Source organism: Ursus maritimus (assembly GCF_017311325.1).
Source record: "Ursus maritimus isolate PB19 chromosome X unlocalized genomic scaffold, ASM1731132v1 scaffold_X1, whole genome shotgun sequence".
Classification (NCBI taxonomy): Eukaryota; Metazoa; Chordata; class Mammalia; order Carnivora; family Ursidae; genus Ursus; species Ursus maritimus.
The window spans coordinates 98,613,218-98,638,166 of record NW_024423319.1 but is presented as its reverse complement, the minus strand read 5'-3'; the positions used below and the strand labels follow the sequence as shown (position 1 = coordinate 98,638,166).

Genomic DNA, 24,949 nt, shown 5'->3' with positions numbered 1-24,949 from the left:
TGGTAGATGCATAGTTGTATCACATTATGGTTTTAATTTGCATTTTTCTTTTTTTTTTAAAGATTTTATTTATGTATTCGACAGAGATAGAGACAGCCAGCGAGAGAGGGAACACAAGCAGGGGGAGTGGGAGAGGAAGAAGCAGGCTCATAATGGAGGAGCCTGATGTGGGGCTCGATCCCACAACGCCGGGATCACGCCCCGAGCCGAAGGCAGACGCTTAACCGCTGTGCCACCCAGGCACCCCTAATTTGCATTTTTCTAATGACTAATACAATTAAGCACTGTTTCACATACATATTGACAATTTGTATATTTTCTTTTGTGAAGTGCTTATTCTAGTATTTTGTCCATTTTTCTTTTGGTTTTTATACTTATTTCTTATTAATTTTTAAAAAATTCTTATTTAAATTCAATTAATTAACATATAATGTATTATTAGTTTCAGAGGTAGAGGTCAGTGATTCATCAGTCTTATATAATACCCAGTGCTCATTACATCTCGTGCCCTCCTTAATGTCCATCTCCCAGTTACCCCTCCCCGCCAGCAATTCTCAGTTTGTTTCTTATGATTAAGAGTCTCAGGGTGCCTGGGCGGCTCAGTTGGTTAAGCGTTTGCCTTCGGCTTGGGTGATGACCCCAGGGTCCTGGGATTAAGCCTTGTATGGGCTCCCTGCTCAGTGGGGAGCCTTCTTCTCTCCCAAATCCTCCCAAAGAGGATTTCCTCTTTGTCTCTGAGATTTGAAAGTTTCGCTATTTTTTTTTAAAGATTTTATCCATTCACTTGAGAGAGAGAGAGTACAAGGAGGGGGAGCAGGAGAGGGAGGAGACTCCCCGCTGAGCAGGGAGCCTGATGCAGGGCTCGATCCCAAGACCCTGGGATCACAACCTGAGCAGAAGTCACACGCTTAACTGACTGAGCCACCCAGGTGCCCTTGAGAGTTTCACTATTATGTGTCGGGGTGTTGACCTATTTTTATTGATTTTGAGGGGGCTTCTCTTTGCCTCCTGGACTTGAATGCCTGTTTCCTTCCCTAGAATAGGGAAGTTCTTTGCTATAATATGCTCCAATATACCTTCCGCCCCCCTTCCTCTTCTTCTGGGATCCCAATTATTGTAATATTGTTTTGCTTTATGGTATCACTTATCTCTCAGATTCTCCTCCCATGATCCAGTAGTTGTTTATCTCCTTTTTCCTCAGCTTCTTTTTTTGCCATCATTTGGTCTTCTGTATCACTATTCCCTCTTCTGCCTCATTTATCCAAGCAGTTAGAGCCTCCATTTTTGATTGCATCTCATTAACAGCCTTTTTGATTTTGACTTGATTAGATTTTAGTTATTTTATTTCTCTAGAAATGGATTTTCTAGTGTCTTCTATGCTTTTTTCAAGCACAGCTAGTGTATAATTGTTGTTCTGAACTTGAGTTCTGACATCTTATATTCATACTGATTAGTTTCTTGGCAGTCAGTACTGCCTCTTGTTCTCCTTTCTGAGGTTTTTCCGTCTTGTCATTCTGTCCAGAGAAGAATACATGAACAAGAGAACAAAATACTAAAATGGCAACAATGACCCCAGAGAAATATATACCAAACAAATCAGAAGAGATCCAAAACCGAAAATAAATAAATAAATAAATAAGAATATAATCAAACAGGTGAACAGAACAGAGCAATACACTAGATCCTGTGTGTATTTTGGTCTGTTTGTTAGAAAACTAGATTCCAAAATTGTAAAGAAAGAAGACTTATATGTGTATAAAAATAAAATTAAATACAATGAAAGGATAGAATGTAGTTGTAAAAATGAAAATTAAAAAAAGATTTTAAAAAGAGTTGATAAAATAAGAAATTGGTTGAAAAAGGAAAGAGAAAAAAATTAAAATTGAAAGACTAAAGAATCGTGGGGGAAAAACCATGAATCCTATATACTGTTTTCCCCTAGTGCTGAAGTTGTGCAGTTCTCAATGATCCATAAACTGGTCGTAACTGGATGTTCTTGCTAATCTTCTGGGGGAGGGGCCGGTTGTGCTGATTCTCAGGTTTCTTGCCCAGGGCAGAATTGCACCACCTTTGCTAGGGGGCCAGGCTAAGTAATTTGCTCTGGATTGCTCTAGAATGTTCTATGTGGCTTTTGTTCCCTGAAGGCTTTCTGTGCAGCTTTAGAGGATGAGGGTGAAAATAGTGGCCTCTCAATCTCCAGCCCTGGAGCTGAGAGCTTGGGGCCCTACTCCCCAGTGTGCCCCTAAGAGAAAAGCACTCAATCACTCTTGTCTCTCTGGTCTCTGTCCTCACTCCATGCTCACCTGGCCTGTGACTGAGCATTTCTACATCAGGCACGAGACCCCATTTCAAGTCTCCAAACCCTGCAGACTGCTGCGGTGTGCTACTGCGCCACTCCTCCCGGGGGAGGAAGGGCGTTCTACCCGGTTCTGCTGTTTGTTGGGCCCCTGCTCTGAGAGCAGTCGCCCAATTGTGCAGCAGTTCGCAGTATATGGCAGCCCGGAGCTGAAAGCCCACTCCTGGGCTCGTTGATTGCAGCTGGCTTCCCTGCTCAGATGCCCGGGAACTCTGCCACAATCAGGCACCCCAGTCTTCCTGTGACCCCAGGGATCCTGAGACCACACTGTCCCACCTAGGATTCCACCCCGCTTCAACACCTGAGCACCTTTCAGGCAGTGATGTCCCTCACTTGAACAGACTTCTTTTTTTACAGTAGTTCATTAGTTTTCGATGTAGTGTTCCATGATTCAATATTTGCGTATAACACCCAGTTCTTGAGCAGACTTCTAAAACTTCTGATTTTGTGCTCCACTGCTATATTGCTTTCTGGTAGCCGGCTTACAGAGGCTCCCTCCCCTTGCATTTTATCTTCCCATATATCGTCTGGGATTCACTTCTCTGCACCTCCTACCTTGCAGAAAGTGGTCGCTTTTCTATTCATAGAGTTGCAGCTCTTCTTTTCTTAGATCTCTGGTTGAATTCACAGGTGTTCAGAAAGATTTGATAGCCATACCTGAATTCCTGGGACCAGACGGAAGTAAGGTCTCCTACTCTTCTGCCATCTTGGACTATCTCCACCCCTCACCTTTAGTTCCATGTAGTCTAAATATATAATTGCTACATTTCATTCCATTTCCAGCTCCACCTAGATGTCTCATGGCATCTTGAACTTGAGAAGTGTCTCTACTTTCTGCCAACATCTGCATACTTCCTCTTGGGTTCCCTCTTTCTAACAATGATGTCACCCTATACCCAGACACACAAAGCTAAAACTTAAAACATTGTCCTTCAAAATCCCTTTCTTTCCTTTATTGCCCATCTGGTCACCAAGAACTATAGTTTCCTGTCTTCCATATTTCTCAACATCACTCTCTCTTCTCTTCTTCATTGATTGAACTGCCAGGTTTTCTCTGATCTCTCCTTCTTTTCCAGCGTCTTTTCTCTTTCCTTACTCTCTGCCTTATCCTCCTCCACCTTGACCCTAAACATGGGAAGCCTAATGTGGCCCACTCCACTCTCTCTGTCTGCGGTGTATTCCCCTGTTTCTTCTCTTCAGCATCTCCTAGTCAGTCTTCAAAATTCCGTTCAGGTATCATCACACCTGAGGAAGCTTCCAGGACACCCACCACTCTCAAGGCAAGCTAACATCCCATTTCTCTGTGTGTCCTTAATTCCATCACAGCACTCAAATATCAGTTTTAATGTTGGTCTCTCCAACTCAAGTATGAACATCTTGAGGGTAGAACACATAGCATCTACCACAGTACCTGACCACAATGAAGTCCTCATAAAGAATTATTCAGTGAATGAATAGCATGTAGTTCGAAGTTTCTCTATATGGCTTTTAAAGAATTATTCATTGGTTTACACACATAAGCATATCTTTCTAAGATTATAAGGACCTCAACGATAAAAAACTCTGTGTCTAAAACTGCACTGGAATAATCCCACACACATGAAGAAGTGTGATAGATACACTAGAGATCATGACTGAGAGTAATAGGTCAAATATGTGAACTGATCAAGAGGCTACATTTACACTTGTATTTCTCCTTCCTGCTCAGCCTTTAATGGATACATCTTTGGCTTATGGAGTAGAAGTGTAATCATTTTTCAGGACATCACTTTAAGGTCTAGCCAAGGGCACCCATCAACAGAGCCCATCATCAGCTGTGGTTGACCAGGGCTCTAATTTGGCTGTTATCACTGAACTCTTTTGTAAGAAAGGTTGACTAAGCAGTGACCTTGTCTATTTCACAAGATATAGCGAGCTCTCCCTCTAAACTTCTCCCATAAGTTTCAAGACCTTTCATTTTAATGTCTGGGAGCTATAGATGAGGTATAAATAACCACCAGGGAAGTGGTGTGGTAGAGAAATAATAGCAGATCAACAATCCAACGAGCCAGAATTCTGCTCTTGATGAAACTATTCAAATAAAAAAAAATCTATTGGCACAGTGGTTTCAGTTTCTTAAACCTATATAGAATTTAGAATGAAAAAGAAAGTATATGTAATTCAGTAACAGGGATAAATGCAAGAACCAAAATGCATAAGAAAAACTCACATATTGCCAAACTATTCTGCTTTCATGTCTTTTTTTGGACATCTGGTGGACCTGGGGCTTGATCATGTTTTATGATAATTCAAAACATGGCATTTCCTATGCATTTGCCATACTCCTGCAATATTATATTGCATCATGTGGCTTCTCGGTCCCAGCCAAATCACTCCACAGCTTGGTTCTGGAAATGCTTCATGTTCTGGCTCCTGCCCAGACACCCCCACTCCTCATATCACCGTTTTCTAAGTCATACTCTTTCAAGATGTAGCTAAACCTATAAAGAGTGTATATTGCCTCAAAGGCAAAATGGATACTAATTTGGGAGGACTTAATTCTGCAGGCAGAAAAAAAATCCCAAGATGGTTGGGTATGGGTATGTTCAATGTGATTGGAGCATTGTTTTAGGAATAATCCCTCCTCTAAGAAATTACCATGCCAAAATAGATAATTGCAGTGCCCTTGTCCACTTAGGAGGGTTAAATATAATAATTAGTGACTATTACCTATTGAGTGAGTTAAGGCAAAACTTATCTAGGGAATAAAAAGCAAAGCAATAGTAATTCTGTTCTTAATTTCTTAAATTCTGTTCTTAACTTCTTAAATTCAAAGTGCTTAGTATACATTATTGCATCATAACATGAGCAGTATTGCACTGAGAAGAATAACTGGTGGGCTGTAGACACAAACATCAGTAACGCTGTCATGGCCAGCAAGGACTGTTCCTGCTTCAAATCCTAAATAGCATCAGATCATTCACTCATTCAGTCAAAAATGTTTTTTGAAGGGCGCCTGGGTGGCTCAGTTGGTTAAGTATCTGCCTTTAGCTCAGGTCATGATCCCAGGGTCCTGGGATTGAGCCCCGCATTGGGCTCCCTGCTCTGCAGGGAGCTTGCTTCTCCCTTTCCCCTGCCTGCCCCTCCCCCTGCTAGTGCTCACTCTCTCTCTCTCTGTCAAATAAATAAATAAAATCTTAAAAAAATATTTTTTGATTTCCTACTCTGTTCTAGGCAGTGTTCTAAGCACCTGAGGTAAAACCATGGATAAAACAGACAAAAATCCTTGCCTTTATGAAGTTTATATTCTAGAAGGAGAAGACAGACAATGAGCAAAATAAGTAAGGTAAGGAAGTGATAGATGTTACAGAGGGAAATTAAATAGAAAAGGGGACATAGGAAATAGGGAAGAGGAATTCATCAAGGCAGGCTCACTAGAAAAGTGATAGTTGGGCATCAAGTTGAAGGAGGTGAGGCAACAAGTCATGAAGGAGGAATAATGTTTATGGTAGATTGTTTGCAAAAATGGCCACAAAAGTTCCCATTCCTATAGCCTCATCTTTGGGTAGGCCCTTCCGCACAGATTCTAGGATTAGCCATGTGACAATATCAGCTTTGATCCAACTGATCTCAGAAACCCGTGTGACCATCATGTGTAAACGAGCCTGGGCTACCCTCATGGATGTGAGAAACATGTGGCTAAGCCGTCCTCATTGCCCCATCAACATCAAGCCACTGCTATTATAGTATGAAAGCAGTCACAGACGATACATAAGCGTACAGGTATGGTTGTACTCCAGAAAAACTTGATTTGCAAAAAGAGGTGGTGGCAGGCCAGATTTGGTCAGCAGTCGGTAGCTTGCCAACTCCTCTCCTAGACCATCTAGCCTCAGCCAAGCTGGCCTAGATAATAACTGTCCAGTCAATCCAGAGAACCATGAAAAGCGATCATTGTTATTTTAAGCCATTACTTTTTGGATCAGTTTGTTACACAGCAAAAGGTAACTGCTACAGTGTTCCAGGCAGAGGAAACCAGATACAAAACCCTAACAAGGAAGCACGCTTGGGATACTCCAGGAATTATTAATAGAGCAATGTCATTGGAGCCAAGTGAACAAGGAGAAGAACAGTAAAAAAATTAGTGCAGAAGAAACAGGATAAAGGGAAAGGATAGGCAGATTGTAAGAGCTGTGAAGGCCATTGTAGCAGAGGGGTGACATGATGTGACTTATGTTTTTAAAAGCTCAGTCTAGCTGCTATGTTGAAAATAGGCTCTAGGGTACAAGGGTAGAAGCAGGGCGATCAGTTAAGAGTCTATTGCAATAAGCTGGGTGGGAGGTTCAGTCGACTGGACATGGGTGGTAACAGCAGAAGTTGTGAGAGAGATCTGAATTTGGGTATATTTTAAATAAGATGCACTAATAGCTTGAATGTGGGCTAGAGGAGAAAGAAGGGAATTAAAGATGATGTCATGGCTTTTGTCCTGAAAACCTAGAAATTGCCATTAATTTGTGATGGAGAAGATTGTAGGTAGAGAAGTTTTGTGGGAAAATATAAGGCGTTCTATGTGGCACACAAAGTTTAAGATGTATGTTAGGCATTTGAGTAGGTATTTGTATACATAGGTCTGAAGTTCAAGGAAGAGGATTGAATTGGGGGTACAAATTTGGAATCATCAGCACAGAGAAGGCATTTTAAATGCATGAAATTGATGAGTTTGCCAAAGGAGGGCACAGACACAGCAAAGAGAAAAGCCTTAGGAAGTGAGCCTTGGGACATTCCAATACTAAGATGTCAGGGAGATGATGAAGAGGATTTGAACACTAAAGGAGCAGGCAACCAAGAAGCAGAGGCCAGAGAAGTGTAAAGGAAACCAGGAGAGTGAAATATCCTGAAGGTCAGCTCAAGAAAGTGTTCAAGGCAGGTGAGAGCTGAGAATTAACCCTTGAAGTGATCTGTACGGAGGAAATCAGAGATTATGACAAAATCCATTTTGGTGGAGTTATGGACATGCAAGCCTGATAAGCGTGGGTTTAAGAGAAGTTAGGAAGAGAGGAGATGAAGACTGTGAGTATGGAGAGTGTTTAGAGGAACTAAGCTGTGAAGTACAACAGAGAAACTGATCAGTAGCCAGAGGATAATTTGAGGAATATTTTAGAGTAAGATAAAAGATATCATGGTTTTATTCTGTAGGGAATGATCCAGTAAAGAGAGAGAAAATGATGATACAGAAAAGAGAGTGAGGCCATCTTAGACCATGCAGCCCATTCAAGCCACCAGATCACTGCGTCAGCATGAGTAACTCCAGATGAGACACAGAAGCAAAGTCCTTGAGTGGACAAGAAGAGATGAGCTCCAGGGCAAAAATGGAGGTGTTAGCCTTAGATAGAGGCATGGAGGTTTCATCTAGTAAGAGGAGAGGGGGTAGAGTAAATGTGCCCACAAGCTGGTGGGTGGAAGGTATGGTGGTAGGTGGGAGTCTATGGATGTTCTCATAGTTTCTATTTGTTCAGTGAAACAGGAAGCAAGGTTACCAGCTGAGAGTGAGGATTGGGAGGATGTGTGAGTGGTTAGCGGCTGGAGGAAGTAGTAGATTGTTCCAGTAACAACTCCCAGCGCATAAGGCCCTTGCCATTCCTCTCCTACACGATTCTGGGCTTGCCATGTAATTTTCTATAGCTAACAAGACATTGGCAAATATGATGCAAACTGTGGCTTAAAAAATGCCTGTTTCTGGGAACTCTCCCACCACCACTTGAGGAAGCTCAGGCTAGCCTGCTGGAGACATGCGACCCATCCAGTAGCAAGCACCAACTGCCATCTTAGATGAACCAATCCCATTCAAGTCACGAGATGACGACAGCCAGCTAATCCAGCAGAGGAACTACTCAACTGATTCCAACCCAATTGCTGACCCACAAAATCATGAGCAAATAAAATAATTACTGCTTTAAGACATTATTTATTGGGATGGCTTGCTATGTAGCATAGGTTAACGGATACAGAGGAGAATTATGGATAATGGGCAGGAAGGGTAAGAGAGATAGTAGAATAGGGAAATACAGTTTGGTGGCTGGTGTACCAAGGGACCACTTAAGAGTCATACTCATTAAGTTTAAGTGCATTCAGTCAAGATGGTTGGATTTTTCTCTAGCCACATTCAGTTGCATGGGTGCAGGTATGGTCTGGGGGAGAAAGAAATTTAACCAGGTCAGGGATTTTTGCCAAGCAAGTACAAAGCCAGGGCGTCAGGTGAAGTGGAAATATGTACAAGGGAATGAGTATCATCATTTATCGTGGGCTTTAACCTCAGAAAATAGAGGGGGTCAAGGAGTTGAGATGCAGTAAAAATGTTGTTGGACCAATTGATAGGATTTCCCAGAGGGGTTAAAGGATTTTTGGCATCAGGACACTAGGGAGAATGACCTAGAAAAAGAGGAGATGGTCAAAGAGTCTGACACATGAATTAGAGATTATAGAAAGAGGACAGTTACTGCAGATGACAAGGTCTATGATATGACTATAGCAATGAGTGGCTAACTGGATTGGAGGACAAGATTGTGGGAGAAGAAGCAAGAAAATAAGAGGCCAGGTTGTGGAAGGATCATCTATGTGGATATTGAAATCACCAGGAATTAGGACAGGGCTAATACTGGGGAAGGTTGCCATCAGCCAGGAGCAAAATAGTCAAGAAACATCAGGTGGGGGGTCCCTAGATAACTGTAACAAGAAGTGATAGTGTGGGGGCATGATGTATGGCATTCAGTTCTAAAATGGGACATTTAAGGGCAGAGGGACAAGAGGGCGAATGGCCTGGAAGTGTGAACAAGGAAGAAGGAGGACCCCTGCCTTACCTTCAGGCCTGGTGGTACTGTGTGTGTTGGTGGGGGGGAAGTGACCATGACTCAAGGGGTCTTCCCCAGAAGTAGTGTCCTTAAGGGCATTGCCGATTGCCCACAGAGAGAGAAGGTGAAGACCATTTTCAGAAAAGAGGTTGAGAATGTAATAGGAGATCATGCTGACAATGGCCCATAATTTCCAAACAGGCCAAGGGAAGGCTTTCAAGAGTTCGGGGAAGGTGAGAGAAGGGGACAGAAAGGGGAAGTGCCCAGCCTCATGAGGACTAGAGTGCGAAGGCTGAGGAGTGTTCTGGGAAGTGGGTGGGCGATGTGGTTCTTGTGGTGAGGAACATAAGCAGAGCTAAAGGCCATTTGAGATGAGACCTTGTGAGCGTGAGGCAGACAGTGATGGTGAGGCGTCAGTTGTGGAGGCTGGGAATTTCCAGGGGACCTCTCTTCACATCTGTCTATAGAGGTGTAGAAGTCTGCCGATGGTGGTCATGTTTTATTTTATTTTATCTTTTTAAAGATTTTATTTATTTATTTGACAGAGATAGAGACAGCCAGCGAGAGAGGGAACACAAGCAGGGGGAGTGGGAGAGGAAGAAGCAGGCTCATAGCGGAGGAGCCTGATGTGGGGCTCGATCCCGGAACGCCGGGATCACGCCCTGAGCCGAAGGCAGACGCTTTAACCGCTGTGCCACCCAGGTGCCCCGTGGTCATGTTTTATGAGTTGAATCGTCAAATGGGTAAATGCGTGCTGTATAAGCTCACTGTTGTTTCTGGATTCTGTCTTGACATGCACGCGTGCCCTGGCAGTGACCGGCTGGATAAGGTGCACTGGCATCTTGTAAGCTTCAGGGGCTGCTGATAAACTGCCTTCTTCCAAGTGTCTGACAGAAACAGTGAACAGCTTTTTAAGACAGGCAAAAAGTGCGGGAGCTGTGTGTGATGTTCTTTCTCTGGGAGGAAGGGTGCAAACCCTGTGTCTCTTTGATGTTGCTCTAATACACTCGTGCCGACACCACCAGAGGCTTTGATGTTCTTCTAGCACTTCTGGCATTCGGACATCTGGACCTGCACTCTTCTGAAGCAGCAAATTGAAACAATAGTCGAACTCTAGTATAGAAGGCGAAAGGACAGCAAGACCTTACACAGAACTTTTTGATGCCACTCGCCTGATCCGAGAGAATACTCTCCCTGCCTCTGCAAATGCAGGACCATTAGGTTTCACATTTTAATATTCATCCCAAGTGTCTGTCACTGGGCACCCTCATCCTCCCAGGATTTCTCCAAGAAGGGATTTACCAACTCACTTCCGAATCCCAGATCCGAAACTGTGGTTTCCTCAAATGACCTTCTAGTTAAACGTGAAAACTTCACGCGTGCCCTTCAGCTGTCCGCCATACGTCATCCTTCATCACCTCACTTTGAGTTATACTTCTTCCCTTCACACCAGATGGACTCTCTCTCTGGCCTTTGTCCTCAGTTCCGGCAGGCCCAAATTTGGAAGTCTGTCTCATGGTATTTTCTCCTTCACAGCTGTTGGGCAAGCTCCTCCTCATCTTACAAGGTTCAGCTTAAAGCTAATCATCTCCCAGAGAATGATCCAGATCATGGCTTTTTAATCAGTAGAATATTCTTTCCTTCATTTCTTTATTCTTGGTTTTCCATACACATCCACATACTTTGAAGAACGAGTCGGGGGGAAAAAAGCAAACATTTTTTTGTTTGTTTATTAAATTTGCTTTGTTCTTTTTTTTTTTAATATGTGAAATCCTCCTGGACAGAGCATGCCTTTCTGCCAACCTTAACACCTTTATGAGCTGGGCCATAATGATCATGATTATGATTGGGTTCTCCATCTTCCTGCCACATGCAGGTCTCCACTTCTAACATCTTAGACAAGTTGGGCGTTTTCTTTTTCTCGCAACTTCTTTCTCTGAAGGCCACTATCCCTTTGCAGCCAACAGATCGATATATGTCTTCTTCCTGGTATGCTGATGTAATGGTTGGAGCTCTAGTAGCTGTATTGGAATGTGAGATAAACAAGACTGGAAACCTTGTACTGTGGAACAACAAAAGAATATATTTTACCAAATCAAACATCAATTTTAAGGCACACCATTATTTTATGTACCACAAAGAAAGAAGAAAATGTTATCAAATCAGGACACCATTTTTTTTCTCATCCATTAGATTTTCCTTAGATTTTCCAATTTATACTTACTAAAAAATCTCTTTTACATTTATTAAGACATAAATTTTTTTGTCATTAGGTCACCGTTGCGCATACGCACGAAAAGGAAACTATGTGGTAAATTAATTCGGTAAGGTACTGCCAGGACTTCTTTAGATTCAAATTTCAACTCTTCTAAGATATCTGCCTGTTCATTGCAGCACTATTCACAGTAGCCAAGACACGGAAACAACCCAAGTGGCCATTGACAGATGCATACATAAAGAAAAAAATATATATACAATGGAAAAAAGAAGGAAATACTTCCATTTGCAGCCACATGGAAGGACCTTGAGGGTATTATGCTAAGCGAGATAAGTCAGACAGAAAAGACAAATACTGTATGATCTCACTCACATGGGGAACTAAAAAGCTGAACTTACAGAAACAGAGTAGAATGGGGGTTGCGAGGGATTGGGGGTGGGGGAAATGAGGAGATGTTGGTCAAAGGGCACAAACTTCCAGTTATAAGATGAATAAGTCATGGCGATCTAATGTACAGCATGTACAGTTAACAAGACTGTATCGTATACTTGTAAGCTGCTTAGATGATCTCACCCTGCACTCACAAAGAGGTGATGGAGATGTTTACTAACCTTATTGTGGTGATCATTTTACAATATATACATGTATCGAGTCATCACATTGTATGCCTTAAACTTACGCAATGTTATATGTCAATAATATCTCAATAAAGCTGGAATAAAAAAAATGATTTTAAGAAAGCAAATTCGAACTCTTCTAAATCACTTTGTACTTGGAATCATTGATGTCTCTTACTGTCATCCTCTGTGCCATCAAGAGTGTTGGAGATGCAGCATTTCTTTTTTTTTTTTAAAGATTTTATTTATTTGAGAAAGAGAGAGTGAGTGAGCATGAGTGGGGGGAGGAGCAGAGGAGAAAAAAGGGACAAGCAGACTCCCAAACAAGCACGGAGCCCGACGAGGGGCCTGATCTCATGACCATGAGATCATGATTTGAGTCGAAACCAAGAGCCGGACGCTCAACTGACTGAGCCACCCAGGTGCCCCAGTGATGACGCAGCAGTTCTTAAGCGTGCCCTTCGAATGCCTCTAAGAGTTCCTAGCCAATGATGCCACTCTGTTAAGTCTTTTTTTTTTTTAAAGATTTTATTTATTTATTTGACAGAGAGACAGCCAGCCAGATAGGGAACACAAGCAGGGGGAGTGGGAGAGGAAGAAGCAGGCTTCCAGCAGAGGAGCCTGATGTGGGGCTCGATCCCATAATGCCGGGATCCTGCCCTGAGCCGAAGGCAGACGCTTAACCGCTGCGCTACCCAGGCGCCCCACTCTGTTAAGTCTTGATGGGACTGCTCAGGCAGTGACAGCTATGGCCAACAGCGATTGTAAGATTCATCCCAATTTCAGAGATGTTAAAATGTGAAAAATGCACCTCTTGGAATCAGTGAAATAAGATGAAGGAGCTTCTGCTGCAGCCTGAACTGTTGTTCTCCGCCACACTTGTTTACATACGGGAGAGAAACCCTATCTTTTTAAAGCTACTGCTTTTCTGAGTTTTGTTACTCACAACCAAATGCAATCCAAACTTAGATAAGATTCTTTTTTTAAAAAATATTTTATTTATTTATTTGTCAGGGAGACAGAGAGAGAGCGAGGGTGAGCACAAGCATGGGGAGCTGCAGGCAGAGGGAGAAGCAGGCTCCCTGCTGAGCAAGGAGCTGGATGTGGGATTCGACCTCAGGACCCTGGGATCATGACCTGAGCCGAAGGCAGATCCTTCACCAACTGAGCCACCCAGGTGTCCCAGATAAGATTCCTTTTTTTATTTTTTAAGATTTTATTTATTTATTTGAGAGAGAGAGAGAGACAGCCAGCGAGAGAGGGAATACAAGCAGGGGGAGTAGGAGAGGAAGAAGCAGGCTCTCAGCGGAGGAGCCTGATGTGGGGCTCGATCCCAGGACTCCGGGATCACGCCCTGAGCCGAAGGCAGACGCTTAACGACTGAGCCACCCAGGCGCCCCCCAGATAAGATTCTTAAACATATGTTAGCCAGTATTACTTTGCTTTCTCACTGTAACTTACTCCACTTTTACGTCCTCCTCGACTAGTCAATCAAGGCATAATTTTCTTTTCTTTACCTTTTAGGTCTTCTAACGCTTTGCTAATTCCCCTTATTTCACCCTTCACTTCAGTCTTCCTGCAGCAAATTCTCCGTCAATATCCCTCTGAATCGGAACTCAGGACTGAAGGAAAACGATTTGTAGTAAAAGTGTTCATTATTTTAAACTCTGAAGCATAGTATCACTTCCAAGATTAATGATAATGATTTTCACTACTGAATATTTGATTAAATATGTCTCTTGGGCTTGCAAAAAGAAACCGAAATTGCTGACAGATGAAAAAAATTGAAGGAGAATTTAAAAATCAGAAATGTAGAACAAATTTCAAGAGTAGAGAAGATTCAGAAGAAATTAATGGGTGCTTTGTACTTCTTGTCACACATTTCTGATGGGAAAAAATACATTTCCTTTTCCTGGAAAATGAAGTGCAAGTTGTCAGTGACAACCGTCTATTAAGAAATTTCCTTTTGTGATACAGTGAGGATTTTTGTCCCCAGAGGTAAATTATTCAACACAGTTAATTTGAATCCGTGTTTGAGCCTGCGATGAAGTTATCAATTTTACCATTTTTCCCTCAGTCTGTCCTGATATTATCATTGCCTGAGACCCCAGTACCCATAGCAACAGCGACTATTTGAGACATCATTCCTCGAAGCAACGAAGCAACGGAGCGTGGCCACTGACTGACAAGCACCCAGCTGTGAGTCTGGGGTGGGGGGGGCGGGCGGTATTTTCCAGGGCTGGACCGCCAAGTCACAACTCACTCAAGATGTACTGAGGGGCAGGTTATCGAGGGGTTGGGATAGCTGTGAGTATGCGGGAAGGTGGCCCACCCACAAAAGTTCGCTCACTCCTTTTGAGGGGTAGGTGGCAGAGGAGGGTGGGAAGGCAGAGGAAGGTGGGAACGATGGACAAAGTTAAGACATCTGGAGGGAGCGACGGGGCAAACTCCATTAGTCTGAATTCTCACTTCGTTCCACCACCGCCCCACATATTCAAGAGGCTGTTGGTGGACCCCAAAACTGGACCCAAAGGAGGGGATTTCGAACATTCCTTTTGTCTTGCAGAACAAGAAGGAGAGCAGCAATTGAGCTGCCACTGTGTCTAGACTCCCCTGCCAGGGATGCTTAAAGAAAAGCTGTGAAATGTGACGCTACTAGCAGTGGCTTGTAAGAGGCGCTCGCGTGTAATCACAATTCTCTTTGAGTCTTGCGGGTGAGGAAATCCTTCTTTTCCAGGTAAACTAAGAGGATGTAGACCTAAGCAGACTTCTCTGCATTATCCCGGGGAGTTCCTCTGAATCACAGGAAAGGGAAAGATGGGATAAAGAGGAGGCCCAGCAGCCAAGACAGAACCAGACTAGGGTCAGCCTTAGAGCCCAGGGCGGAGAGCGCAACAGGCCATAGTTCAGCACAGAGGTTCTGGGCCCCTGGGCCCGGCTGGGATATTGGTGCTCTCTCTTCGCCTGAGCTGGATTTGCACCCTCCCCTTGGGCCTGAAGAGAAGCCCCTGAGAGCGAAGCCACGTGGGTGGAGAGTACACTGCGGGGGATTTCCAGGCCTGAGGTCTTCCCAGATCTTCAGGGCCAACTCAGGTAACCACGTGGCTGTCTGTGCGGGGGAGAAAGCCCGAACAGAGGCATTCGGGTGCACAGATGCTGCCTGCCTTCCTGTGAGGTATCCTTCCTCTCCTACATTCTGCTGCTAGCTCTGAAGACGCCTTTCATGGGAGAAGGATTTGGCTGAGGTTTAGAAGCCATCCCCACCCTAGGCTGGAAGGCACACTTGTAATTAGGGGAGAGACTCCAGTGATCAGGGCTGTCTTTAAGTGTTGGGGATTTCCCTCTCTTCCGGGTCTGGTTATCTGGCTGGATTTCCAGTCTACCCACACGGTCTTGCTTAACCCATTGATATACCTGTGGGGCAACAACAACAAAATGGAACACGGCGTCAGAAGATCTGTGTCCATGTCAACATTCCAGAACTTTTTCTTTGTGTGGCCTCCCTTTTTCTCACTTGTTAAGACATGGTTGTAACACCTGCCCTTCTTACTTCCTGGGGGTCTTATAAAAATAAAATACAATAATGTAAATAAAAGGACTTGGATTTGCCAAGTGCCATTGTTACTTTTCTTTGTCACACCCATGTCCATGGGGAAGTCAGCCTAAGGGTCACTTCCCATATCACCGTCGCCCAGGGTGGATCCTTGTGTAATCCCACTCCCTGCACTTCTTCCCCAGGGGCAACTACTATGATGAATTCTAGACCATGTTTTCTTATACTTTCATCATACACATGTACCCACAGACATCAGGGCCCCAGACCACCCACTTCATCTCACCCCACCCCACGCCATGCCACCCCACCCCATCCCCACCCTTACATCGTTTATCAGGGGAAGATTGATTTCTGTTTTCCAGGGTCCCATGGAATACCTTCTCCCTCCCTCTCCCAAGATCCTGAGCTGCATGTGGATGGCGTTGGGTGGTTGGAGAGATTCCTGGATACCTGTTTAAAAACTTAAAAGGTGAGACATTTGCGCACACGTATCAATCAGAGACCTTTATTTAAGAGCCAAATAACTTTATTGAAACCAAACAACTCTATTTACGGCAAAACTGGAAGAAAAAACCTGGAACCTTTTGCAAAGGCAATACTGCAATATTCATGCTCGGCATGGTGATCAGGGAACGTCACCATGCCCTCTGGGGCTGTGGGGAAGGCAGTCCCAACTCAGTTCTTATTGTCGCTGTCGCCCAAGGTGAGCTTGTCGAAGAGGTACTCCGCCATGCCGGCTTCCGGGGCCCCCATCTTGCGCAGGCTGGTGACATAGTCCGCCAACTCTTTGATGGACTTGACTTGCTCGTGCAGGTAGTGGCTCTCCAGGAAGTCGCACAGGTGGGCGTCGTTCTTGTCGGTGGCCAGCTGGTGCAGGTCGAGCAGGCTCTGGTTCACGCTCTTCTCCAGGTGCAAGGCACACTCCATGGCCTTCAGGCCGCTCTCCCAGTCGTCGCGATCTGGCTTCTTGATGTCTCGGAGGTGGATGCGGCCCCCGCGCTGGTTCTGCAGCTGCATCAGCTTCTCGGCGTGCTCGGTCTCCTCGCGGGACTGGCGCAGGAAGAACTGGGCGAAGTTCTTCAAGGCCACGTCGTCACGGTCGAAGTAGAAGGCCATGGACAGGTACACGTAGGAGGCGTAGAGCTCCAGGTTGATCTGGCTGTTGATGGCGGCCTCGCAGTCGGGGTGGTAGTTCTGGCGCACTTGTGAGAGCGGCGCGGTGGCCATGGCTGGCGGCCCAGGAACCAAGGAGAAGGTGACTGCGGTGCGAAGCGAAGGTTGCCGGGCCAAAGGCGGGGGCGACAGGTCCGTTGTGTGTTTTCAAGCTAGGCAAAGAAGAAAGCCTGGCGGTGCTCTCTGCGATGAGGCTGGAATGAGGTCCGTTACTCCGGAGTTGGGAGGTTGGATCCGTTAGGCGAGGGGGCGTGGTCACGCAGGCAGGGGCAGATGAGGGGGCGGGGCGAGGGACGGGGCGAGGGGCGGGGCGCCACATTCAACATTCCATCTGAGTCTGGGTGAGGCAGGAGGCCCAGGGCAATTCTGAGTGTCTTTTTGTTTTCTTTCTTTCTTTTTAAAGATTGATTTATTTTAGAGAGATAGAGAGAGAGCAGGGGGTGGGTGGGAGTGGGGGTAGTGGTGAGGGCCAGAGGGAGAGAGAGTCTTAAGCAGACTCTGTGTTCAGTTCCCAGCCCGACCTGGGGCTAGATCTCACCACCCTCAGATCAGGACCTGAGCGGAAACCAAGAATCCCCCACTTAACCAACTGGGCCGCCCAGATGCCCTGGTGCAGTGTCTTGAGGCCATTTTTTAAAATAACGATTCTAGGGGTGCCTGGGTGGCTCAGTTAATTAAGCATCCGACTCTTGATTTAGGCTCAGGTTGTGATCTCAGGGTTGTGATGTTGGACTCTGCGCTGGGCGTGGAGCCTGCTTAGGATTCTCTCTCTTCCTCTTGCTCTGTCCCTCCCCCTCCAAAAAAGAAGAATAAAATAACAACTCTATTGAGATGTAATTCATATACTATAAAATTCACCTTCTGAAAGTGAACATTTGCTTGGTTTTTAGTATATTCATAGTGTTGTGCAACCATCACCACAATCTAATTTCACATTTTCATCACTCCAAAATGAAATTGGCTACCCATAAGCAGTCACTCCCCAGACCTGGCTAACACTAATCTATTTTCTATCTCTATAGATTTGCCTATTCTGGACGTTTCAAATAAATGGAATCACGCAGTATGTGACCTTTTGTATCTGATTTCTTTACTTAGCATAATGTTCCTAATCTTCCTTTTTATACGGATGTGCCACATTTTATTTATCCTTTTGTCAGTTGATGGAAATTTGGGTTATTTCCATTTTGTGAGTATGAATAATTTTGCTATGAATATTTGTTTGCAGGTATTTGTGTAGAAATATTTTTATCCTCTTGGGACTATACCTAGGAGAATTGCTAGGTCATATGACAACTTTATGTTTAATATTTTGAGGAACTGCCAAATATTTTCCAAAGTGGCTATACCATTTTACATTTCCACCAATGACATGTGAAGTTTCCAACAGTTATTGTGTCTTTTTAAAATTTTAGTCATCTCAGTGGATGCAAAGTAGTATCACATTTTGGTTTTGATTTGCATTTCTCTAATGATTAATGATGTTGAGCATCTTTTTATGTACTTATTGGCCATTTGTATATCTTCTTTTTCTCTTTTCTTTTTTAAACGTTAATTCCAGCATGGCTACCATTCACTGTTATATTAGTTTCAGGTGTACAACATAGTGATTCAACAATTCCATACGTTGCTCAGTGCTCATCATGATTAAGTGTACTCTTAATCCCCATCACCTGTTTCACCCATCCCCCCAACCATCTCCCCTCTGATAACCATCTGTTTGTTCTCTGTAGTTCAGAGTCTGCTTTTTGGTTTGTCTCTCTTTTTTTCCTTTGTTCGTTTGTTTTGTTTCCTAAATTCCACATATGAGTGAAATCATATGGTATTTGTCTTTCCCTGACTGACTTATTTTGCTTAGTATTATACCCTCTAGATCCATCCATGTTTTTGCAAATGGCAAGATTTCATTCTTTTTTGTGGCTGAGTAATATTTTGTATATAAATACATATCACATCATCTTTATCCATTCATCAACTAACGGACATGGGCTGTTTCCATAATTTGGCTATTGTAGATAATGCTGCTCTGAATATTGAGGTGCATGTATTCCTTTGAATTAGTATTTTTGTATTCTTCGAGTAAATACTTAGTAGTGCAATTGCTGGATTGGGGGGTAATTCTATTTTTAACTTTTTGAGGACTCTCCATACTGTTTTCCACAGTGGCTGCACCAGTTTGCCTTCCCACCAACAATGCCAGAGATTTCCCCTTTCTCCACATCCTCACTAACACTTGTTGTTTCTTGTATTCTTGATTTTAGCCATTCTGACGGTGTCAGGTGGTCTCTCGTTGTGGTTTTGGTTTGCATTTCCCTGATGATGAGTGATGGTGAGCATCTTTTCATGTGTCTGTTGGCCATCTGGATGTCTTCTTTGGAAAAATGTCCGTCCATGTCTTCTGCCCATTTCTTAATTGGATTATGTGGGGTTTTTTTGGTGTTGAGTTGTATATGTTCTTTATATATTTTGGATACCAGCCCTTTATCAGGTATGTCATTTGCAAAGATCTTCTCCCATTTAGTAGTTTGTCTTTTAGTTTTGCTGATTGTTTCCTTTGCTCTGCTTTTAACTTTGATGTAGTCTCACAGGTTGTTTTGTTCTGGTTTCTCTTGCCTCAAGAGACATATCAAGAAAAATGTTGCTGTGTCCAATGTCAGAGAAATTACTGCCTGTGCTCCCCTCTGGGATTTTTGTGGTTTCAGGTCTCACATTTAGGTCTTTAATCCATTTTGAGTTTATTTTTGTGCAAGGTATAAAAAAGTGGTCCAGTTTCATTCTTCTGCATGTTGCTGTCCAGTTTTCCTAGCACCATTTGTTGAAGAGACTGTCTTTTTCCCATTGCATATTCTTGTTTCCTTTGTTGAAGATTAATTGACCATATAATCATGGGTTTATTTCTGGGCTCTCTAATCTGTTCCATTGATCTATATGTCTGTTTTTGTGCCAGTACCATACTGTTCTGATTACTATAGCTTTGTAGTATATCTTGAAATCTCAGATTGTAATACCTCCAGTTTTGTTCTTCTAGTTCAAGATTGCTTTGGCTATTTGGGGTCTTTTTCAGTTCCATACAAACTTTAGGATTATTTGTTCTAGTTCTATGAAAATTCCTGTTGGTATTTTGATAGGGATGGCATTAAATCTGTAGATTGCTTTGGGTAGTATGGACACTTTAACAGTATTTGTCCTTCCAATCTATTAGCATGGAATATCTTTCCATTTGTTTGTGTGGTCTCTGATCTATCTATCTTTCTTTCTCTCTTTCTCTCTTTCCTTTTTTTAATGTAGGCTCCACACCCAGAGTGGAGCCCAATTCAGGGCTTGAGCTCAGGACCCTGAGATCAAGATCTGAGCTGAAATCAAGAGTTGGATGCTTAACCAACCAAGCCACCCAGGCGCCCCTCATCTCTGATTTTTTTCATCAGTGTTTTATAGCTTTCAGAGTACACATCTTTCGTCTCCTTGGTTACATTTATTTCTAGGTATTTTATTATTTTTGGTGCAGTTGTAAATGGGATTATTTTCTTAGTTTCTTTTTCTGGTACTACATTGTTGGAGTATAGGAATGCAATAGATTTCTGTATATTGATTTTGTATCCTGTGACCTTACTAAATTCATTTATCAGTTCTAGTAGTTTTTTGGGGAGTTCCAGTACTGTGTTGAATAAAAATCATGAGAGTGGACATCCTTGTCTTGTTTCTGATCTTAGAAGAAAAGCTCTCGGCTTTTCATCACTGAATATGATATTAGCTGTGTGGGTTTTTCATATATGGCCCTTATTATGTTGAGGTATGTTCCCTCTAAACCTGCTTTGTTGAGGGCTAGTATCATGAATCGTTTGTGTACTTTATTAAATGCTTTTTCTCCATCTATTGAAATGATCATATAGTTTTTATCCTTTCTCAATGTGATGTGATGTATCACATTGATTAATTTGTGAATATTGAACCACCCTTTCATCCCAGGAATAAATCCCACTTGATGGGGTGAATGATTTTTTTAAAGATTTATTTATTTATTTGAGAGGGGTGGGACAGAGGAGAGAGAGAGAATCTCAAGCAGACTCTGTGCTGAGCAGGGAGCCTGATGCAGGACTTGATCCCATGGCCCATGAGAGCATGACCTAAGCCAAAACCAGGAGTTGGGCGCTTAACCAACTTGAGCTACTGAAGGCAGGTATCCCATGAATGATTTTTTAAAAATGTATTGTTGCATTCAGTTTGCTAATATTTTGTTGAGGATTTTTGCATTTATGGTCATCAGAAATATTGGTCTGCATGTCTGTTGTTTTGTGGTGTCTTTATATGGTTTTGGTATCAGAGTAATCCTGGCCTCATAGAATGAATTTGGAAGCTTTCCTTCGTCTTCTATTTTTTGGAATAGTTTGAGAAGAATAGGTATTAACTCTTCTTTAATTGTTTGGTAGAATTCACCTGTGATGTCGTCTGGTCCTGGACTTAAGTTTCTTGGGAATTTTTTGATTACTGATTCAGTTTCATTGCTGGTAATTGGTCTGTTCAAATTTTCTATTTCTTCCTGATTCAGTTTTGGGAGGTTATGTGTTTCTAGGAATTTATCCATTTCTTCTAGGTCGTCCACTTTGTTGGCATATAATTTTTCATAACATTCTCTTGTAATCAATTGTATTTCTTTGGTGCCCATTGTTATTTCTCATCTTTCATCTAATTTTGTTTATTTTAGTCCTCACTCTCTCTCTCTTTTTATGAGTTTGACTAAAGTTTTATCAGTTTTGTTTATCTTTTCAAAGAACCAGTTCCTGGTTTCATTGATTTGTTCTATTGGTTTTTTGGTTTCTATTTTGTTTATTCTGCTTTAATCTTTATTATTTCCTTTCTTCCACTGTTTCTGGGTTTTGTTTGTTCTTCTTTTTCTGGCTCCTTTAGGTGTAAAATTAGATTGCTTATTTGATATTTTTCTTGCTTCTTGAGATAGGTTTGTATTGCCATAAACTTCCCTTTTAGAACAGATTTTTCTGCATTCCAAAGATTTTGGACCATTGGGTTTTCATTTTCATTTGTCTCCATGTAGCTTTTTTATTTCCTCTTTAATTTCTTGTTTGACCCATTAATTGTTGAGTAGCATGCTATTTAACCTTCATGTATTTGTGTTCTTTCCGGATTTTTTTCATGTGGTTGACTTCTAGTTTCATAGAATTGTGGTTGGAACAGATGCATGGAATGATCTCAGTCTTTTTTAATTTATTGAGATTTGTTTTGTGACCTAACATGTGATCCGTTCTGGCGAATGTTCCATGTGCACTTGAAAAGAATGTGTATCCTGCTGTTTTTAAGGTGGAATGTTCTGAATATATCTGTTAGATGCATCTGGCCCAATGTGTCATTCAAAGCATCTGTTTCCCTGTTGATTTTCTGTTTGGATGATCTAGCCATTGATGTAAGTTGGGTGTTAAAGTCCCTACTATTATTGTGTTACTTAAGTTACTTCTTTTATGTTTGTTATTAGCTGCTTATAAATTTGGGATTTATAATTGTTATATCTTCTAGTTGGATTGTTCCCTTTATGATTAAATAGTGTCCTTTTTAAAAAAACATTTATTTATTTATTTATTTAGGTTGGGGGTGGAGGGGCAGAAGAGAGGGAGAGAGAGAATCTCAAGCAGACACCCTGCTGAGTGCACAACCTTGTGTAGGGCTCGATCTGATGACCCTGAGATCATGACCTGAGCCTAAATCAAGAATCAATGCTTAACTGACGGGGCCACTCAGGAGCCCCTAAATAGTGTCCTTTTTTGTCTTTTGTTACAGTCTTTATTTTAAAATCTATTTTTTCAGATACAAGTATTGCTATCCCGGCTTTCTTTATGTTTCCATTTGTGTAATAAATGCTTTTCCATCCCTTCACTTGCACTTTGCATGTGTCTCTTGTAGATAGCATGTAGACGGGACTTGCTTTATGATCCATTCCGTCACCCTATGTCATTTGATTGAAGGATTTAGTCCATTTACATTCAAAGAAATTACTGATAGGTATTACTTATTACCATTTGTTACTTTAAAAAATTTATTTGTTAAGTAATCTCTACCCCCAATGTGGGGCTTGAACTCATGGCCCTGACATCAAGAGTCACATATTCTACCAACTGAGCCAGCCAGGCTCCCTCCATTTTGTTACTTTTTTAATGGTTGTTTTTGCAGTTCTTCTCTGTTTCTTTCTTCTTTTGCTCTCATCTCTCATGGTTTTCTGGCTTTCTTTAGTGATATAATTGGATTTCTTTCTCTTTATTTTTGCATGTCTATCACCAGTTTTTCATTTGTGGTTACCCTTATGTTCATATATAACATCTTATGCATAGCAGTCTATGTTAAGTTAATGGTTGCTTAAGTTTGAACCCATTCTTTACTCTTTTTCCCAGCATGTTTAAGATATATGGTATCATACTTTACATTCTTTTATTTTGTGGATCCCTTCACTGATTTTTAGAGATATACTTTCTTGTCTTGTTTTTCTGCTACCTACTTTCCTTACTCCTACCAAGAGTCTTTCCTTTCCACTCAGAGTCCCCTTTAATATTTCTTGTAGCACTTGTTTAGTCATGATGAATTCCTTTAATTTTTGTTTGCCTGGGAAACTCTATCTCTCTTTCTGTTCTGAATGATAGCCTTTCTGCGTGGAGTATTCTTGGTTGCAGGATTTTTTCTTTCAGCACTTTGACTATATCACTCCCCTCTCTTCTGGCCTGCAGAGTGTCTGCTGAAAAATCAGGTAATAGCCTTATGGAGTTTCCCTTGTATGTAACTGATTTCTTGCTGCTTTTAAAATTCTCTTTTTATCACTGCCTTTGGCCATTTTATCTTATTTTTTTAAACATCACAAATAAGATTTTTTATTTGTCACTATTAAATGTCTGAATTTTAAACAGATTCTTGGACTGGTGGCTCATATCTATCAGCTCATTCAACTTTAGCACCAGTCTCATCCCCAGTAGCTTTTCCAGAACTACTACCTTCACACTGAAGCACCATGAGCTTTCTCAATTAAAAGTTGGGCTTTTTTTTTAAAGCATTTTTACTTTTCTTCTTCTTCTTATTATTTATTTATTTGAGAGAGAGAGCTAGAGAGAGAGAGAGAGCACAAGTGGGGTGAGGAGCAGAGGGAGAAGCAGACTCCCCAGTGAGCAGGGAGTCCAACCTGGACCTTGATCCTGGGACTCCAGGATCATGACCTGAGCTGAAGGCAGACACTTAACCGACTGAGCCACCCAGGTGCCCCGCATTTTTACTTTTCTAATAAAGAATTCATGGAGTGGATAAATAGACTGACAAGATTTTTCTCTATCTTTCCTGATGCCATCTGGAATCAATTTATTTTTTAATTTTTTTAAAAAAGATTTTATTTCTTTATTTGAGAGAGAGAGCGAGAGAGCACAAACTGGGGGAGTGGCAGACAGAGGGAGAAGGGAGGGAGAAGCAGGATCCCCACTGAGCAAGGAGCCCAATATGGGGCTCAATCCCAGGACCCTAGGATCATGACCTGAGCTGAAGGCAGAAGCTTAACTGACTGAGCCACCCAGGTGCCCCTGGAATCAGTTTATTGACCAGTTCTTTCAGGTTGTTCGCCTGCACTTCTCAGGTCATGATTTCCATCACCTTTTTCTGAATTTGGTGGACCTGTTAGTGCTGAGTGTAAGAGGTCTTCCAAATCTGATTGTTGCATTTTTTAGTAAAACCAACACAAAATAAATGAAATAAATAACCATCAGTAGTCTTGACATCAACATGGACTTCAATCATAGTCTGCCATTTTTTGACCATGGAGCACATTTTTTCACCAGTAAGATCCATGTGCTTTTGGCCATTTTCATGACTATGTGTCTTGGTGTGGACCTCCTTAGGTTGATTTTGGTAGGAGCTCTCTGTGCCTGCTGGATCTGAATTTCTGTTTCCTCCCCCAGAGTAGGGAAGTTTTCACCTATTTTTTCCTCAAATAAATTTTCTGCCTTTTCTCTCTCCCCTCCTTCTGGGATCCCTATAATGTGAATGTTACTATGCTTGATGGTGGTGCTGAGTTTCCTTGGCCTATTTTCATTGTGTATTATTATTTTCTCTCTCCTGTGCTGCTCAATTGCTTTCCATTACTCTGTCCTCTAGGTCACTGATCTGTCTTCTGCTTCCTCTAGTCTAGTATTTATTCCATCTAGTATATTTTTAATTTCAGTTATTGAG

The 24,949-nt window shown here is 42.4% G+C and overlaps 1 protein-coding gene and 1 pseudogene across 1 annotated transcript; both read right to left on the bottom strand.

Moving 5' to 3' along the window:
* Positions 1 to 16,246: 16,246 nt before the first annotated feature.
* On the bottom strand, positions 16,247 to 16,798 carry LOC103668210 (ferritin heavy chain-like). The gene has a single exon (XM_040626137.1). The coding sequence runs from the start codon at positions 16,796 to 16,798 to the stop codon at positions 16,247 to 16,249; it is 552 nt and encodes a 183-aa protein (XP_040482071.1).
* A 6,840-nt stretch (positions 16,799 to 23,638) lies between these two features.
* LOC103668212 lies at positions 23,639 to 24,568 on the bottom strand (annotated as a pseudogene).
* Between the last annotated feature and the right edge of the window lie 381 nt (positions 24,569 to 24,949).

Excerpts from the sequence above, each read along its gene's own strand:
- LOC103668210 (XM_040626137.1), bottom strand. The coding sequence starts at position 16,798 with ATGGCCACCGCGCCGCTCTCACAAGTGCGCCAGAACTACCACCCCGAC.